Below are 19,571 nucleotides of genomic sequence, written 5' to 3' on the forward strand. Positions count from 1 at the left end.
ATTTTTTGAAATGAAATGCTCTTCCTACTTTCTGTCAGGATGAATGATTGAGTGATGTGTTTATTTGTGAGACAGAAAGAATAGCAGCGTTTCTGAATGGGCAGTGTGTTTATATTATACGGTCTGTGGCTGACAGTAATGACAGAACACAGATGACTGGCTTTGCCCCAGGCTGATATAAGGTTTTCCTTTACTAACCATTCACACACAGAGAGGTATACTTAATCCAGCTAAACGCTGGGCTGCAAACCGATTCTCAAACCACACACACACAGCTTAGCCCAAAACGTTGAGCACATGCTATGACAGACAGGATGAGGAACAAAAGATAAGGTTTAAACTTTCCTCGCATTTACTGACAATTCTGTTACTGACTGATTTCATAGACCCCTACACAGTTCACGTCACATGCGGTTCCCACTGTGCATGTCGGGGTCAGAAAAGTCATTACAGCAGATTGAGTTGCATTTTATTCGGTATCGTCAAAAATGCCTACTTGTGTCATGGGCTTTGAAAATCGCACCAGGTCTGCCGTTAAGTTTTTCGGGATTCCTGCAGAATCACAAAAAATATAACATTTGTGGCTGCAAGCAATTAAACGTGCAGACTGGGACAATGCAAAGATCGAAGAGGCTTGTGTTTGTAATGCTCACTTCATTTCAGGTAAGTCATCATTTTTCAGATTAAACTAGAAAGCCTAAATTGTATGAACAGTTCGACCCCATGCTGCGCGCGCACCCGATAGTCATTCAATGTTTACAAACCTTGAAAGGGTCAAATAAGTAATGCCCTGCCTCTTCACCATTTCCACCATCATCCATTTCCAGCTCTCTCCCCTATGTCATTTTCTTACATCGCTATTACCACTGAGCTGACACACATCCAGCTAATTAAAAGAGATACTTGGTGGGAGGTGACATTAGATAATTAAAGGACCTAAACTAAACACAATTATTATGTGTCTATGTGTGCAGAAGGATGCACACACAGGAATCAGGATGTCTATTAGAGATGATTAATGCTGCCTTCACAGGCTAGGAGGTAGGAAGACAGCTGCCTATGATACCTTACAATCCTATGTATGGTAAAAAAAACAGAAAGCAGCCAATGCTCAATGAGGAGTAGTCAGTCTTCCTCACAAGAACAAATATGGTCTAAATGTGCTTCAAAATGCTGATTAAGTCATTTGTCATAAGCATACAATTTGCAGGAACAGGCTTTAGAGATATGTTGAAGATTTAACCTCAGTGCTGAGCCGACAAAATACTGTTTATCAGTCTATCCTCTTCACACATAAAAGCTTTGCTGCAATTACTTAAATGATTGCAGAGTCATAAAGGCATGTTTATCTCACATACTGTGCATGGGCACATACGCTTCTCAATTCCTGGAAGCAAATTCTTGGCACAAAGGCATAAATACTTGATAAAAACATGTTTTGAGCTACACAGTACAAAAAAGTACAGAAATACAGCAGATAAATTCCAATGGATTGCTCAAGTAAAAGTACATGCTATTGGACCGTGCAGGTGATTGGTTCACAGTGCGCTGTTTAATTGAATATTCAGTCATGTCATATTCAGTTTTGGGTGTCTCCCATACATAACAGAAAAAGGCAGTGCATAAGGCAGTTGTTAAATTTCTCAAAAACAAAGTTTGGTCATACAAAAATGTGTTCAACATGTGATGATTTAGTCATAGTCTGTCGCCTTATAATTGATTATTTACTGAGCAGCGCTTATTATGGTGATGCGTTCCAGGGCTGTGTGCGCGTGTAAGATTTAGTACCGGGTACTTGAGGTCCTTGAGGAACAAAGCACTGGTGGCCTTGTCTTGCACCATTAATCAACACACACACAACTTTACGAACCAGTGTGAGTAGGAGACACCCACCTTAAAACATCTTGACAAAATGATATTTCAGTTACCTATGTACTTGGGATAAAAAAATAATCTTGATGGGAGACAACAACACATGCATTTCAACTGATAACCGATGGTAGGCACATATTGTCATAATGCCAAATTAATGAGTTGTTAAGACCCAAAAATTAAACTCTTGCTTTCCACCAGCACATAACGGTTAGTAATTGATGACAGGAGAATATAAATAAATAATTCACTTTTAAGCCACATTACCCTGCTGTCCGCATTAAAGGTTATCTGAGGTAAACACAAGAACAGCTTGAAAGTTCAATATACAATTGCTATTCAATTCTAAATTCAATCACAGTGTGCCCACCCACAGTTTCCCTTTATAATATCCCTTTCAAATCTCACTACAATGGGAATCACAGAGGGAATGAATGCTCCTCCATTTTTAAAAAGGTGCTTAAAGAGTTCCTGGATGACAAATGGATCTAATTAGAGCCTTTACCATTTACAGGGGCTAAATGGATACTTGACATATCAAAGTTATTTCGCTTCTAATACCGTGTGCACATGGTTTTAAGATGCGTCATGATCGATCGGATCACAAGTGGACGACGCTAAATAGAGGTGTAAACGGGGCGTGAAACATTTTGAGCTCATCTACTTTCGATCACATACAGAGGTAGTCGAAAACGCATTTCACCGGATTGCTTTTATGGTTTAGACACTCATGGTTGAATGAGTACGAGTAGCCACAAAAGAGCACCTGCTTTCCAACGATTGACCTAATGTGTAATTTACGAGTACAATGTTTTCCATCAGTCCTTTCTTCTAGTGCAAACCCACATTGAAAGTCTTTAGGCTGTCATTGATAAAACTTAAGCAGTTGTTCTCCGACTTTAATAATATGAATCTACCTTTGTTAGGCTTTTTACATTGTTGAGAGCAGAATGTTAACAATAATGTTTTCTTTCAGTTTAAAATACTGCCATCAATGCATTATATTGCAAAAACAAGCATACTATGCCTCTCTATTGTTATTGTTATGTGTTACTAACAGGGACAGCGCGTGTTATATAAAACATCCTTAAAGAATACATGTAAACAGGCAGGCGTATGGTCATATCCTGTTTTTACAGAGAGCCCAAGAGTTGAAGATCTATTCATGCACACACGTACAAATACACTCACACACATCCATGAGCCAGTAAAAGAAAGATGTGTTTCATTTATCTCCCTTAAGGCCCTTTAACTAGGTCAAATAGCGTTCATGCTTATTCCAGTTAAGTGTTTGTATTCAGAGTGTGTGTATAAAATTAGATTAAAAAAGCAAGGGGAGTTAAAGGAACAATTCGATAACCTTTCGGCAATGAAGAACACAAAGTTTGTTCCAGAATGTGACATTAATGCATCAATGAAACTTTCCATGAAATCAATGTTCAAAATAAAAAACATAGCAGGATGGAAGAACTGCTCTGTGTTATGTGAGCCTAATGTTTCGCAACAGGCTTCATTACGCCTACTTGAAAAGTGCTGGCTTTAAACAACAATACATCAAATTTTTTACATGTTTTTTTTCTCTAATGGCTACAACTAGACTAGCAAAATTACTATTTTTGTACTTTCTGTATTTCTATTATTATAGCACTCAACTTACAGTAGTGTAGATATATTAATTATTTCACGAGTTCGCATTAACTTAAGTAACCAATGAGATAAAGCATATTTGGCGTGCTGTCTGAGGGGAGGGCTCCGAGCTTGGAATTTTAGCCCGAACTCAAAGTACTCTTTCCTCTTTAACTGGGAAAGATGAAACTAGCTGAGAGTGAGGTGATGGGTGGAGTAGGGTTGCTGCAAAAAACTGTCATGGGACAGAGAAGGACCGTGCCCCTCCTAAACTTAGTTAAATAAACTTAATTTAAAGTCCCTGTAAAGTCACAGGGAAAATGTGTTATTAACCATCCAATCAAATTTAAATGATGGAAAAAGTTATCAAAATCCCGGAAAAATAGGCAAGATTTTCTGCTCTCAAAACCTCTGGGCGTATCCCCTGTCGGCGCTGAAACCACGCCCACTCATGGGAAAGCTGCCGTCTCTCTCAACCTTCAAATACCGCTAAAACCTAAGAGGCTGTTTACACTTGGCATTAACATGCATTTTCGTCGATCGAATCACAAGTGGACAACGTTAATGCCAGGTGTAAACGGTGTTCAAGACGTTTTGAACGCGTCCACTTTCAACCACATTCAGAGGTAGTCGAACCCCTTTCGATCGGATTGTTTTTGTATTGTAAACGCACATGTGGTTGAATGTGTTCGAACAGCCACACGGTTCACCTCCCATTTATCTAATCTGAGGTACTGAACACAATGTTTTACGTCTTTTCTGACTTCTGGTGCGAACACACAGTGTACAGCGCTATTTTTAGCCTTTCATTAATAAAACTAAAGCGGCTGATCTCCACGTAGTTTCATTTTGCAAGCGTGTGAAAGTTTTGCGTTCAATTGCGCTGAAAATTCAGAGAAAGCTCTTATATATACATGTACAAAACACTGTGCAGCATGTTTACTTACAACACAAGCAGCGAACTCCGACCTAATATTATTTAGCGTCCATATAAACTCGTCATTACTCCCCCTCACGTTTAGATGAAAGCAGAGAGACTCGCCCACAGACCACCCCCTCAAAGTATTCAGAACAGAAGCGGTCGAAAGTGGACATAAAGACGGATTTAAATACCAGGTGTAAACGTGATGTGTCTCTCTCGTCCATTTGTGATCCGATCGACGGAAACACATCTTAATACCAAGTGTAAACAGCCCCTTAATGGATGCTGGTGACTGTGTTAGGGGCAGGGCCATGCGCGGTGGCTCAAGGGTAAAATCCTAAACTTGGCAATGGTGAAAAACTGTTTAACAATCTAACTGCAATTCAGTACTACATAGTTTAAAGTCTTTTTGCTATTTTTCAGTAATACATTTCCAACATTTATTGTGTGTTTAGAAACCATTTTCAAGATTGACCTTACAGGGACTTATAATAAATTCTTGCTGGGCTGTTTGAGACAGTATTGAGTATATAGTGTTTACATTACTAACATCTTCAAATACGGAAGCCATCTTATCCTCGGTCTGATGTACAAGCTGTGGAAAGGCTCAGAATCGAACAGAATAAACAGAATCTGCAATAACAAAACAGATCATGCATATACACTAAATAAATGCTATACATAATTTTTCTGTTTTGTTTTAGCATATACAATGATTTGCAGAGAACAAGCATATTCTGCTTAAAGCATTTCAAATGTTTTTTTTCTTTTCCTTGGATGCTGTGCTCAATTCTTGTAAGAAACCCAAAGAGCTCACATAACACACAACTGCCCAGAACTGCACTCTCCTAACCAGGTCCCATTAAATGATCCCCTCATCTAAGTTTATATAAGTGTGTGTAAAAAGGCCTGTCAGTGTTACTTTAACAGATTATTTATTTCCTTAAAATTAATCAATGTTAATACTAATTACAAAATCAAATATATGCACACAACCAACACATATAAACAACAATCAAATTATCCAATGTTAAACAACAATGTACTGTTTGTTGCAATTTTACGCAACCACAAATACAATTTAAGCAACACTGCTGTGTTATCTGTTCGGGCATCTATCTACATTTGCCGCTCACCAGAGTTTTTATATACTGGAGAGAATTGGCACTGAGGAAATAAAAACACACACAAAAAATGTGCTTTTGGCTTGGCAATCTTAACATCTGCAGTTATACTCTTCTACACAATAATAAAAAACGGCCTCTGCACCAGCTGTTTGCTGAACACATACAAAGACCAACATAATTTTATGTTCCCCGCTCTGTCACCGAAGAAATTTAAAGACTTATCTCATAATGCATGACAAACATATCGGCCCAGTAGCATGTCTAGCAAGTTTTCTGCTTTTATAACTCTTGGTGTTGACCGTTTTATCTGTCTTGCTTTGAGTCGTCTTTGTTTTACTCCTGGGAAAACAGCTTGATGTTTTAATGAGATACTGGACTTTTTCAATTCAATTTAATCAGGTCAAACCCACATCTACTTGATCAATGTGTATGAGGTCAAGGCAAAATGAAAACTGAATTTATATCTGCCTGAGTATCAGCTATATTTATGAGTGTAAAAACCCATTCTCTTGGCAATGCTTACCTCAGCTGTACCTTGGTAGTTGAGCTACAGAAACACAAACTTGAGTTAGAGGGACATTGGTTTTCTCAAACACACTTAAAACAATATAAATCACATCAGAACAGCTTAACTGCCGAGATCGATAGAACAGTTTGGCCCGGTGACTGAACACCATCACCTCAGCCAATAATTAATACAGCCAACACAGCCAGACTACACTGTACCTGTAAAGTCCAATTTATAGTCGTGCGTAAGGTCTACGCCGTAGCTAAGCCGTAGGTTATTCGTAGCCTCCGCGTAGCTCTGCGTAGCCTTACGTGCACCTTGCCAAATAACAGCGCATCAGTTCTACGCGAACATTGGTCCACTAGAACCACTCCTGTCAGGTAAAAAAACGGTGTCATAGGTATTTCCGTTTGCGATGGTGAGAACAATGATGGACCAAGTTAAGGAGTGATTTAACTCAAACTGCAACATTAGTCGCTGTTTATTTACTTCCATCTCAAAATATACACAAGTTGCTGTTTCTTCTTCGCTTGTAGATTAACTTGCAAGCTGCTTCTTCACTGACGGTCACGCTGCTACTGTGGTAACGCATGGATACTGCCTACCAGCGGTCTGCATTTGTGTTTGCTCGTCGACGACAACGCAAAAGTATAAACGAAAACCGATGCGTAACTTATGCCGTCGTGGCTAAAGGGCTCGTTATAGTTGTGCGTAGGTCCTACGGCGTAGCCGCGACGGCGTAGGTTCCGCGTCGGTTTTTTATTTATACTTTTGCATCGTCCTCCGCGTCGACATGCAAACACACGCGCAAACCGCTGGTAGGCAGTATCCACGCGTGTAATCACAGTAGCAGCGCGACCATCAGAGAAGCTTGGCAAGTTAACCCACAAACGAAGAAGAAACAGCAACTTGTGTATGATTTGACAAGACCAGCAATGATGGAAGTAAATAAACAGCGACTTTTGTTGCAGTTTGAGTTAAATCACTCCTCAACTTGGCTCATCTTTGTTTTCATCATCGCAAACGGAAATACCTATGAAGCAGTTTTTTTTACCTGACGGGAGGGGTTCTGGTGGACCAATCACAGCGCTTACGGTCTGCGTAGAACTGACGCGCTGTTAAAATTTTTGCGAGGTGCACGTCAGGCTACGCAGAGCTACGTACAGGCTACGAACTTACGCGCGACTATAAATCGCCCTTTAGCCGTAGGACCTACGCACAACTATAACAAGCCCTTTAGGAAGTGTGAACCAACCGATTCTCATGATGTAGCCTACTTATTAATAGCACGCAATGTGAAAAGTGAATGTTTTTATCATATAACATGTTGTGTTTCTGGTTTCATGTGTTAAATTACTAATCAATCTACAGGTTATTTAGTGCTGTAACGCATTCTGAAAATTCTGGGTTTTTCTAAATAAAAGTAAATTGTGTTTAAATGTGAGGAGATCCTGTCGGGACGAAAGTAACACTTGTTCCACTGCTAATTAGGGTGGCCATTCGTGCCAGTTCCGCCAGACAAGTCCCGAACATGATTTCGGGTTCGTTCTCCGGAAGTCGCGTTGGTCGACCGCATACGTCATCAAGGTTTAATATTTCGGGTTTAATTTTAGAAAAGCAACCGTTACATTTCAAGGTAAGAATGAAACTACAATGATTGTATGTCTTAAAAGAAATAAATCTTAATTTTCTAATGTATTTTAACTGAAATGTGAGAACCTCGATGACGTATGCGGTCAAGCAACGCGACTTCCGGAGAACGAACCCAAAAACATGTTCGGGATGTGTCCTTTGGAACTGGCACGAATGGCCACCCTACTGCTAATACTGTTATATATGTTGAAAATGAATATTATTCTAATCTGATTTAATCTTTGTACTCATGGGTACTTTTGAAACATTTGATAAAACTGAATTACAAAATATGTTGGCAGTTAAATATTAACAGGGTCAAAGTCATCTATATTTTAAAAAAAAAAAACGTGTAACACAAAAATCGATCTTGATTTGTTGTGTTACTTTTGACCCACCTGTGTGTTACCTTCGTCCCTGCAAGTGGGGTGGGTTTCACTTATGTTTAAAGTGAAATTATACTGAAGTCGTTTTACATTTTTACAAAATTCCACCTGGTATTAATAGACCACACTTGTGAGTTATTGACCACAGCAAAAAATATCTTTGTCTATAACATTATCTTTTAAAATTAAAATTTTACTTTCGCCCCCGCTCCCCCCTATTTAGATATATTTACAATGTATTAACATGTATCAGTAGACTATGTTCAGAGGTTACAAGGTTAAGAAAAAAAACACTTTCGCCGAGTATAGAGGGTTTGTGCCTTACAGCTCTGCAAATAGTGTAAGTGTGTTTGTCTTCTTGTGTTTTGCTGAATTGAACGTTCCCGATCCTACATTCATCCACCCACAACCCGTGCATAAAGTCCCTTCACACACACATTTGAAGTTGCAGATTCACAAAGCTTTATTGTTAAGTGTGAGTTAGTCAGAGCCCACACAGTCCTGTCAAGGCTTGCAGGCACCTGAAAAACCATCATGCTAAACATGATTCTTTGTGTTTACTAAAGCTATTCAGAAAAATTACAGCACCTTTAAACAATTCAGGGCCAGAAGGCAAAACACATTTGTAAACAGACACTTTAATGCAAGTGCAAAACCCAAAAGATATACTTAACGCTGTGTAGTTTATGAGCCATAGCCATCACTGAAGGAAACTGCTTTAAGAATGCTAAACAAAACTGTAATAACAAAACGGCTGATAGTGATAGCTATATATCTAGCTAAAATCAGCCTTGTGTCGTTATTGTTGTGGTTAGGAAACTTAAAAAATGTATATATGAAATGAAGAATGAGTACAGTGTGTACCTAAGAGGTTTGGAATGTAGTTTATCAGTATCAAAATGAGTTTGGAGGTGCATGATAAACCTAAAAAAACAAGACACAAACCCAAACACACAAGCACACGTGACATTCCGGCTTAAGTACGAGAAATGGAAAACATACTGTAAGTATAAAAAGAGACAAGGAGTTCTCCGAAGAGGAAGCATTCTGCTGCCTGAATGTCCCTTGCTGAGCGCTAAAGTGCTTGTGGGTTCGCGTGAAGGAACTAAAACTTTCATTCTCCTCCGGCCAACCTTGGCTAACCCCCCACGGCGTCACTCACACACATACACACACACACACAACTCCTGAGCTTTTGCTTTGGGTTGTACCACACACACAAATCCTCAGAGACAAGTTTACAACTTCTTGCTATTCCAATCTTTCTCCCTCATCACCCGATTTATCTCATTCACACTAGAGGCTCTGTTCGAAAGTCAGTAGATGCTCTGCATTCAGTGCTTACGTTTGGGTCAGTGCACATGAACAGGTGCAAAAAATCCTTTTAGGTGTCCCGAGAGCAGATTACAGCAGCTAACCAGGCTGTTTTGAAGGGGGAAAGCATCTGGTCCACACTTGCAATAACTTTTAGAGTGTAAATGAACAACGGAAGTTAACAGCATACTAATCTGCTGTTAGCTAGTCATGTTTGAGAAAAGTGTGTTGAATATGTTTGCGGATGAATAACAAAACCTGCGGTTGTGAGTAATTAACTTCTGTCGATGAGTAATTAGCTAAGCTATAAGGAAAAAGACTCATACTGGGTACCATTATTGAAGCCCTGCAGAGAAAGAGAGAAAGAGAAAGAAATGGAAAAAGAACTGGGAAGGATTTGAAAACAAAAGCACAGCTGGAGACCTAAAGTGCATTGTAAGGATGTGAAACACACAAGACCCTCAGAGCACAAAAGACACCTACCGGAAACCTCTGTGACTTTCACTAAAGCATAGCTCTCTTTCTCCTCCCTTGCCTCTTTTCACAGCTGCATTCACCAAAGGCATGCGGTGCGCTTTTAAAATGCGATTTGGTCTTATAAAGTCCCAGGCGCAGCATTATCTTGTTTCTTTTGAAGAAATAGTAATTGAACAACATCAGACTATTTAGAGTGTAACTGTTTATTTATGAGTGATAGATATTTAGTCATGAAAAAAATGATTGGTTGGCTGGTCATTTTTACATGCGTCTGGCTCTACATCAGTGGTTCCCAATCTGGGGTCCGGGCCCCCCTTAGGGGGGCGCCAGAGTTCACTTGGGTGCAGTATGCTTTGAGCTCAAATAAAGATGCATTAATTGATCAACTAATAATTGTATTATTTAGTTTAAAAAAATCATATGCTTACAATGACAATGCCAAGGTAGTTATAGGTAAACTATTCTCTTTGGTAAAATAATTATTTCAATTTTGCTCGCTACATCCAAATGAGCTTGTTAAAGTAACAGCAAAATCAAAGGGAAAGATGTAAAGGTTTGGGGGTTGGAGGGTGCTCGGATTGTGATGTAGGAAAAAAGGTTGGACCACTGTTCTAAATTATACTGCTGATTATATGTCTATTTACCAAATAAGTAAATAAATAGAAAGATATGTGGGTGATTCTCACGAAATCCAGCCTTAGAAGGTGTCCAGCATCAGATTTTTTTAAAAAGCCCTTGAAACATAAAATTAAGGTCTGAACTTCCTATAACCATTATTTTTAGAGGATTTAAAAAATATTTCCTATAGAATTTGTTTTTGATTTTTTTTAGATTATCATTATCAAAAATTATCATTACCGCAACATATTACATTAAATATATGCACTTACAAACTCATGTTTCGGTAATGAGAACTAAAACGTTGTCTAGGTACTACGACAAACAAAATTTCAACTTTTATCTGGAGAGAAAAAAGAACAACTGCTTACCTGGTAGCAATCTTGAGTGTCACAGTCAATTATGTCCCTTACAACATTTTTTTTTTTTTTGAAAATGTTACTTCCTTGAGGGCTTAAACAATGATTGAAAATTGTTGCGGAGAATGAGAAATTTTTCTTGGACACATTTATATTCCTTATTTACCAATGATCACCATATACTACATGTTTCTTTATTGTAAATGTTTATAGTATAACATGCACTGAAGCTTTTTATTTTTTAGATTTTTTAATTATAAATTTTCCATGTCAAAGAACCCAAATCCAGTCATGGACACATTGCGGTAATGAAAATTTCCCCCTTAAATGTGGAAAAAACAACAAAATTGGTTATGATGTCATTTGAAATCATGTGCAAAGAGATGTTTGTAACTGTAGGCTTCTTATTTTGATACTCTTACTTTGCATTTACTATTTTATCAAAATGTTTCGTGACACCTCATAAGTCTAATTTCGCGAGAATCACCCATATATGAAGAACTCAAATGCAAAAGCTAATCACCATCAAAAATTGATAATTATATTGACAGAATGCTCTCGGTACGTATTATATGTTTATGAAAATACTTTTGCTTCAAATTCGCTGCCATGTCTATTTAGAAATACTGGTTTGTTGGCAGAATCCGTTAAACGACATGGCAATTTTTTTCAGCAAAGTCCTTTAAGTGCACGGATGAAGAATTGAATGACATGTGTATGTCACGGTGCAAGAGGTTTACTGAATAAATTAAGATATTGACTTAATTTTCAAGCCTTTTACTGGTTTTTAAGAAAAGACAGTGACTGATGACTCTTCTGACCCTTCTAAGAGGATAGTGGATAGTGACTTTTCATGTTCTTAAGAGGGTTTTGCAGCAAAAGATTTGGTAAACAATAAAAAGTGGTAAATAACAAAGAAATAACTAAAGTAACATTTGTGGAAAAAAAAGCATTTCAAGACTAATAACCTCTTCAATGCAATTAAAGTGAAATTCTTGAACCTAAACACAAAAAAATGCTCATTTATAAGAACACATGTCAGACGTACTTAGAGGGTTTAGCATCTGAACTCTTTATATATATTTGTGAATTGTGTAATAAAAGAGCAAAATGGAACTAGCAAAGCACAACACAATGGTCAGACAGTTTTTTTTATTATTTGACTATTTTGCAGATTGCCACAATTAACCAATCCGAATTAAGAATTAAAAAGCTGAGTAATAATGTCTAATATTGTTTTTAGTAATGAATCAGTGAATGCATAGTGGTGTATATTTGGGAACAACAGACATTGCATGCCCAGCAAAAAAGACCCCCACTCTCCTTTCCTTCATAGCTCTATTCATGCTTTCTCAGAAACTCATTCAGGGAGAGATAAAGGCTGACTCAAGCCATCCATTCACTTATCTGCCATGCCATAAGATGTGAAGGCCAATTGCAGAGTCATTGTGGAAGGGACTCCCAGTTAAAATTCAAAGCGATATTCCCTTTCCTATTTCTATCTTCTCCCTCATTTTCTAATTTCTAAGTCTCTGAGTCTTCAGAGTGTATTCATTGTGGATGTTAGATCCTGGTGTCCAAACCATCACTTTCTCTAATTCTCTCTTGCTATTTTCCCCGGGTCTTTCTACAGATGGTTTTAGGATCTTTTTTTCTCCACAGCAGACAGTCACTTGAGGGACATGAAGGTCAATGGAGGTTTCATTGACTGCCACTGCAGCATTTGTTTTTATGTGTGTATGGGAGGCTGCTGATCCTGGCATTATGATGGATGATGAACTCACAACCAGGCTGTGTAGTAGAAACAGGGTTGTGCATCAGTGCTATGGTCAGTTAACTTGATGTCTACCTGTGCCATGGGACCTTTTTGTCACATACACAATATGTGTGTGTGTGTGTAGGTTTGGCTACCAAATTTTTTACATTTACAACTGCGTTGACATCTAGGTGGTCCTCACTAATAAAAATCATATTTTGTTTAAATCATATTTTATAATAATCCCAATAAACCTCTGAAGTTTTTGGGTTTAGGGGATAGAAAATATAATTTGCCCTGAAAACAAGGGAACTCTGAGTTGTCTTTAGTAATAGTGAAACAATCTTGTGCCAAAGCTCAGGAATATGTGAAGTGAAAACACACAATAAAGTAAAGTCGATCTTACCTTCTCAAATGCATGTATTGGTGACACCTTCAGACTCAAACAGTCTCAGTGTGAGAATGAAGCTGTAGTTTTGTTAGGCAAAAGACTTACAGAAATAAAGAGAGAGATGGAACAAAGGTTGTACAACTCTAATGACGTCCAGATGGAGAAACCACAACTATCTGTAACTGAAGCTCAACCCTAATACTAAATACTTAGTATGAAACAATTATCAATAGAAACATTTCTGTTGGTTTTATACTTATATTTAAATGACTTTTTAACTGTTGCAGTGAGAATAAACCAGGCCACTTAATAAAACATCCCATGTTGTTGTCTTTAGGTACTGCACGGTGTGGATGATCAAGTCCAGTCTTCTCTCTACTCTGTGCTCTGCCAAAAAACTGCGATCATGATTTTAAAGGACAACACCCCAAACTGTTTTCCCACCACCATCTGGAAGAGACTTAGTAAGGACCACAAAACTGACAAACAGCTTCTTCCCTATCCAAGTTCCTCAACAGCTGTGCCTGACCCTTCTGTGCAACAAACCATCCAACCCAATCCAACCCACCTACATCACAATCCTTCACTGTTCTTTCCAACCTATGATGCACACATTGCATAGTCTGTTGTTTTAATGCACCTTAACCAAAGATCATGACTTCATGTCTTAAACCTGCAGTAAATAAGCCAAAGAGAACTGTGGTGAGGAAAAATCTCTATGTTTATGCACTGAGGGGAAATTACACTTATTGGAATGAATCAGACTCATCTGGGGCAACACAAACCCCTCTGGCTTTACATTTATTTATTTAGTAGATGCTTTTATCCAAAGCGAATTACCTTGTGTTTAATATGAAGGGCTTTACAATTAATGTACATTTTGCTAATATTATCAAGAGATACATAGTCTGTGCTACATACAATACACCACCATTCAGTGGCGGCTCGTGACTACTCAACCGAGGGGCGCTAATTCAAAATAAGTGTTCGGAGTGTCATGTGTGTCTTTTATTTTTTCAAAATATGTGTTCTGTACCTCGAGAGATAATGTGTGCATAACGTGTTTTGTCAAAATAAGTGCCTGCTGCATACTCGTCAAAAACCATTTATTATAAAAGAGACGCTCACGTTCACAAAATACACGCAAGACACTCCCTTAACAGTAAACTCTGCATTAACAGTAAACTCTGATTATGCATGAGATTATGTGAGTATCTGGCAAACGTGAGCGTCTCTTTTATCATAAACCATTAGATGCATCTGCAGCAGGCACTTCTTTTGACAAAACACGTGATGCACACGGGATCTCTCGAGGCGCAGAACACATATTTTGAAACTACGAACCACACACATGACGGGCTACATACATGTTGTGATGAACTTCGCATCGAGCGCCCTCGAAAACAGAAGTCACCGGCCGCCACTGGCACCATTGTTAGTAAATAGTTGCCAATTGCATAGTTTATTAAGATGATTTTAAAACTGTAAAGATGAGGATTGAATCAGAGATACATGAAGTGGTCACAACTTCATGTCTGGCAAAAACTGTAAGAGCGGACCACAATTTTGTTGACACTTTACTTTTTACTGAGAAGTGGGCAAAAATATATACAAGAAGTTAGCGATGTGATGAAATTTTGGTTTCTAAATACCAGTGTCAATTCCTTTATCTGTCACTTTATGGAATTTTTAAAGAATTTCTCATCCTTGAGCGAACAGGCTAACCTATGCAACCTTAAGTGTGTTAGGACACATGTGATGTTTCTGTACTTGCTGATTATGAAATATAAATCAAACAAATGTCTTTAAAGGATTAGTCCATTTTCTTAAAAAAAATTCAAGATAATTTACTTACTACCATGTCATCCAAAATGTTGACGACGCCTTTGTTCAGTCGAGAAGAAATTATGTTTTTTGAGGAAAACATTTCAGGATTTTTCTCATTTTAATGGACTTTAATGGACCCCAAAACTTAACAGTTTTAATGCAGTTTAAAATTGCAGTTTCAAAGGAGTCTAAATGATCCCAAACGGGGCATAAGGGTCTTATCTAGCGAAACGATTGTCATTTTTGACAAGAAAAATAAAAAATATGCACTTTTAAACCACACCCTCTCCCCCATCCTCGGTCCCGACGAGCCAGCGCGACCTCATGTTATTGCGTAATGCCGTGGAAAGGTCACGTGTCACATACATGAAACGCACATTTGCGGATCATTTTAAACAATAAACTTAACTGACACAAATACATTAATTAAGTTAATTCCACATACAACAACGTCGGAACGGTCCTCTTTCTTCACACTTGTAAAAACTGGGGGGTAGTTTCGCATACGTCCTCCTTGACCTCTTGACGTGATGACGTATTACGTGAGGTCGCGATGGCGCATCAAAGGACCGGAGATAGACGAGAAGTTGTGGTTTAAAAGTGCTTATTTTTTATTTTTCTTAACACTTGTTTCGCTAGATAAGACCCTTATGCCTCATTTGGGGGTGTTTAGAGTCCTTTGAAACTGCAATTTTAGAGTGGGTCAAAACTGTTAAGTGTTGGGGTCCATTAAAGTCCATTAAAATGAGAAAAATTCTGGAATGTTTTCCTCAAAAAACATAATTTCTTCTCGACTGAACAAAAAAAAGACATCAACATTCTGGATGACATGGTGGCGAGTAAACCATCTGGACTTTTTTTTAATTGACTAATCCTTTAATTTGCTTGCGGGTGCAATGAATTTCAGTGCATATTACAGTATTGTACCTCGAATCTGGCAGTATAAGATCCAACCTATATAACCTCAGAGGGACGGTTCACCTTTTTTGTCAAAATTATCAAGAACCTAGTAACACTGGTTTTTCAGTAAAGAGAGAAACACACCCAACTCTTTGTTCCTATTAATAAAGTCTTTTCTGACACAGCACTGCAGATGCCAAGCACACTCTATAAATAATGTTTTATCTGGGCCATGAGCAGAGAGGCAGTCACTTTATGTATACAAGAGATGCACATCTCAATAAAGATCCATAAAAATCTCTCTTTAGGAAGAAATAAAGTTACCTCACTCTTCTAAGCTGTGAGCAGGTCTGATCTTTAGATTCTCAGGTCTATGATAAACAGATACATACTGTAGCAGGCACATACCTCATACTGCTGCCAAAACATGTCAAGGTATAATGAATATTCCAAGGCCAAAGCCACCATAAAGCAGTAGGGTGACCTACTACAGGGGCTGTTCTAGACCCAATACATTGACAAAATATCGAAAATCTACATGACTCCCTATTCTCTAAAAGACCAGAATTTTTACTCTGTGATAATAATTAAATTTAAAACAAGGAGATTTTAATATTTGCAACTACTAAAGATTTCCACAGGGCAGAGGTGTAAAGTACTTAAAGGGATACTTCACCGATTTAGCATTCAGCTTTGTATCTGTAGAAACCCGGCAGTATTACTGAATGACCATGTTTCCCTCCCTCATTTCCCCCTGAGAGGAGAGATATCTGCATTTTGGTTCTGCAAAAAAGTCCTCCGATGATGTAATATGACGATTTTTGCATCATCGGAGGACTTTTTTGCAGAACCAAAATGCAGATATCTCTCCTCTCAGGGGGAAATGATGGAGGGAAACATGGTCATTCAGTAATACTGCCGGGTTTCTACAGATACAAAGCTGAATGCTAAATCGGTGAAGTATCCCTTTAAGTAAATGTACTTCGTTTTAAGTATTTTTTGGGCTACTTTGTACTTGTACTAAGTATCAAAAATATAAGCAACTTTTACTCTCTACTCAATTACATTTTTGATTGGGTATTTCTTGTACTCTTTACTCCACTACATTTGAAATAACACTTACTGTTACTCGCTACATTGATTATTCGTCAACGAATAAAAACGAGACGAAAGTGTCATGATGGATAGAATCTGTGGTCGCGAGGTTAGACGCACACACATAACTGAGGGACTTCATGTGGAGCTACGCAGGGCAATCGTATGAAATCAAAGTACTGCGAGAGCAAATCAAATGCATATGGAGAAGTCTGGGGTTACTTTAATACTTTTACTCAAGTCGTATTTAAATTGGTGACTTGTAACTTGTAGTGGAGTAATTTTTACAGTAAGGTATCTGTACTTACTCAAGTATGGCTTTCAGCTACTCTGCCACAGGGTCATGAATTCTTTCAAAGTGATGCCTGCTATAACAATTCATAAAATAACAGGAAGATGACACATTTCAAAAATTAACTTTACAAGAATAAGATGTGGACACAGGTGCCTTATGCATGCAGCAGCATGTCGCTTTATTCACACATTCAATATGATTCAAACCTAAATATAGGCTTTTTAAATGACCGTCACTAATGAGAAACAAATGTTTTGGTAAAATGTTGAGTGAAATTGAAGGTAGAAAAGGAGTTACAGGGAAGGAGGTGACAAAGACAGACTGGATACAAAACCATGCCGACCCTTTGGATGAACTTAAGGGGCCCCAACATTCTCACCATCTCTCCTTTTCTTACCCAAACTCTGAATGCCTCTGTGAACAGTCCCTGTAGACAGATCTGTGGTGGATATACAGCTTCAATAAATATGCCACATAATTCATAATCCCTTTTGCAGAAGAAAGACTGTATTCACTTTTTAACCATTACAGAACCAGTAACAATACAGTTGTAACTGATTTCACGCCATAAAAAAGTTGTAACTGCATTATATTTTACACTATTATGAGGTACGGGGTTTCTCCCTGTTATCTGTAATACAAATCAGCAATAATATAGTCATATATAAAATATGAACACGCTTAAGTTCCAATGTTTTTGTTCTGTTCGTCCCAAACTCGCCTGTAGTTCCCATCTTGCCAATGCCTGTAAAGTAGGCTATAAACTAGGTCACTGAGTTCTGTTGCAGAAATTTCAACACTTTATTAAAAACAACCATACTAAATCAATATGTGGGAACCCATATACGCTCTACATACATACATAAAAGAAATGAGAGAGACAAACAGAAAGACAATGAGAGAGAACATATAAAGCTGATGCAATGAGTTCAAAGTCACAGGAGTCTTAACATGGAAACACCTTGGAATTTATGACACGAGGAACATAGTATGCTACTGAATAAAAACAGTGTTCTTCTTTCCGTGTACTTGACTGCAGACTCTTAAAATGCTCAATGGTAAATAACCATGTCCAAGGTGAAATAAAGAAATGTAGATACAATAAAACCCAAAACTGCTGCAATTATAGCCAGGCATTATGCTTGGGGAGCAGACAAACAGCCCGCGTAACAGGAGCTAGAGGTGCAGGACTTTCCCACTCATGATCTGTGTCGACAAGACGCGATTTCCAGCAAGTCCCGCTAAAACATCTGCTTTGATAAACATCGCCTCTGGCATTTAAATCACAACACACGCTCAAACAACACAGTATCTCTCATTTATTACAATGCAAACTGAATGCAAAAGCAGTCAATTATGCAAGCAACCCTGTTCCCATGAGTGAAGAAAGGGAATCACATCATAGATGCAAACACATCCTGTACGTCTGATTAAAAATCATTTAGTTACGTTAGATCATTGCGTTAGCAGCGCGCAGCGGTCAAGGGTTCGATTCCGAGGAAACACACAATGCCAAATGATAGTTTTGTGTGGAAAATATGACGGACAAAAGCGGGTGTGCAGAGAAAGTCTGGCAACTTTTCGCATGCTGCTTGTTTAAGACTCATGGCATAACGTTAAATACCTGTTATCCACAAAACTGTGACAAGCGGATCAGATGTCATTAATTAGTTAACCAGTCTTATAAGTCATCACCTAGTAACTATTTAAGGAGTGAATCTGCTAAATCGCCTTTGATGGATCACTCAAGAATCAACAAGACTCACCTTCCGCCGTTATTTCTCCTCCAGTAATCTGGAAAACACTTCCCAGAGCGTGCAAAACTAGAACAAATCCCACAAACACATCGATCGTGCTTGATCTCGCCATATCAGATATCCACAGAGGCAAACGTCCTCGGTTTCTTTACTTTGTAGTCACCCAATAAACGTGAAACAAATACGTTTAAACCTAGAGCATCGCGCGCTGCTTCTCGGACCGTCTGTGTGTTGCGCCCGCTGCTGCTGTCTACTGTGTGCAGCGACTGACTGACACATACAGATAGACACGCGCGCGCACGCGCGCACACACAGACACACACTGTGCGTGTGATGATGCGAGAGGGGGTTGAGCTGTCTTCTTGGGCTTTAAAATAAATCTTAAACAGTTAAAACAGTCAAGAAGATCCAATCAGGTATTTAACATGAAACATTCCACAAATACTTTCGTATATTTAAATACTCAAATGTTGTAAAATTTCGGCAATGTTTTTGTACCTTATCAAAGAAGTTTACATATTTACTACAGTTTATCAGTTTACTAGTTGTGCCACTGCAGTTGTGTGCCACTGCTGACCCTGAACAATATTGTTAATGCATTTACCTAATGTACTAACATATGTTTTAGTGTAATAACATGTGTATAATGTTGTATTGTCTTATTATTAAGCAGTATGGAACACACCCTTTTATGGACCTATGTGCTGAT

At 38.3% G+C, this 19,571-nt stretch overlaps 1 protein-coding gene across 2 annotated transcripts in view; it reads right to left on the reverse strand.

The window, feature by feature from the left end:
* The window catches only part of plxdc2b (plexin domain containing 2b), a 61,383-nt gene extending 42,246 nt beyond the window's left edge, over positions 1-19,137 (reverse strand). Inside the window, exon 1 of one of the 2 annotated variants that reach the window (XM_055207518.2) lies at positions 18,872-19,136. In XM_055207518.2, the coding sequence (XP_055063493.1) occupies positions 18,872-18,974 (103 nt within the window). In that variant the 5' untranslated portion in view covers positions 18,975-19,136. Of the gene's footprint in view, positions 1-18,871 lie in introns of both variants that reach the window. The other variant, XM_055207528.2, reaches the window with a different exon arrangement.
* Between the last annotated feature and the right edge of the window lie 434 nt (positions 19,138-19,571).

Source organism: Misgurnus anguillicaudatus, chromosome 21, assembly GCF_027580225.2.
Source record: "Misgurnus anguillicaudatus chromosome 21, ASM2758022v2, whole genome shotgun sequence".
In the NCBI taxonomy this organism is placed as follows: domain Eukaryota; kingdom Metazoa; phylum Chordata; class Actinopteri; order Cypriniformes; family Cobitidae; genus Misgurnus; species Misgurnus anguillicaudatus.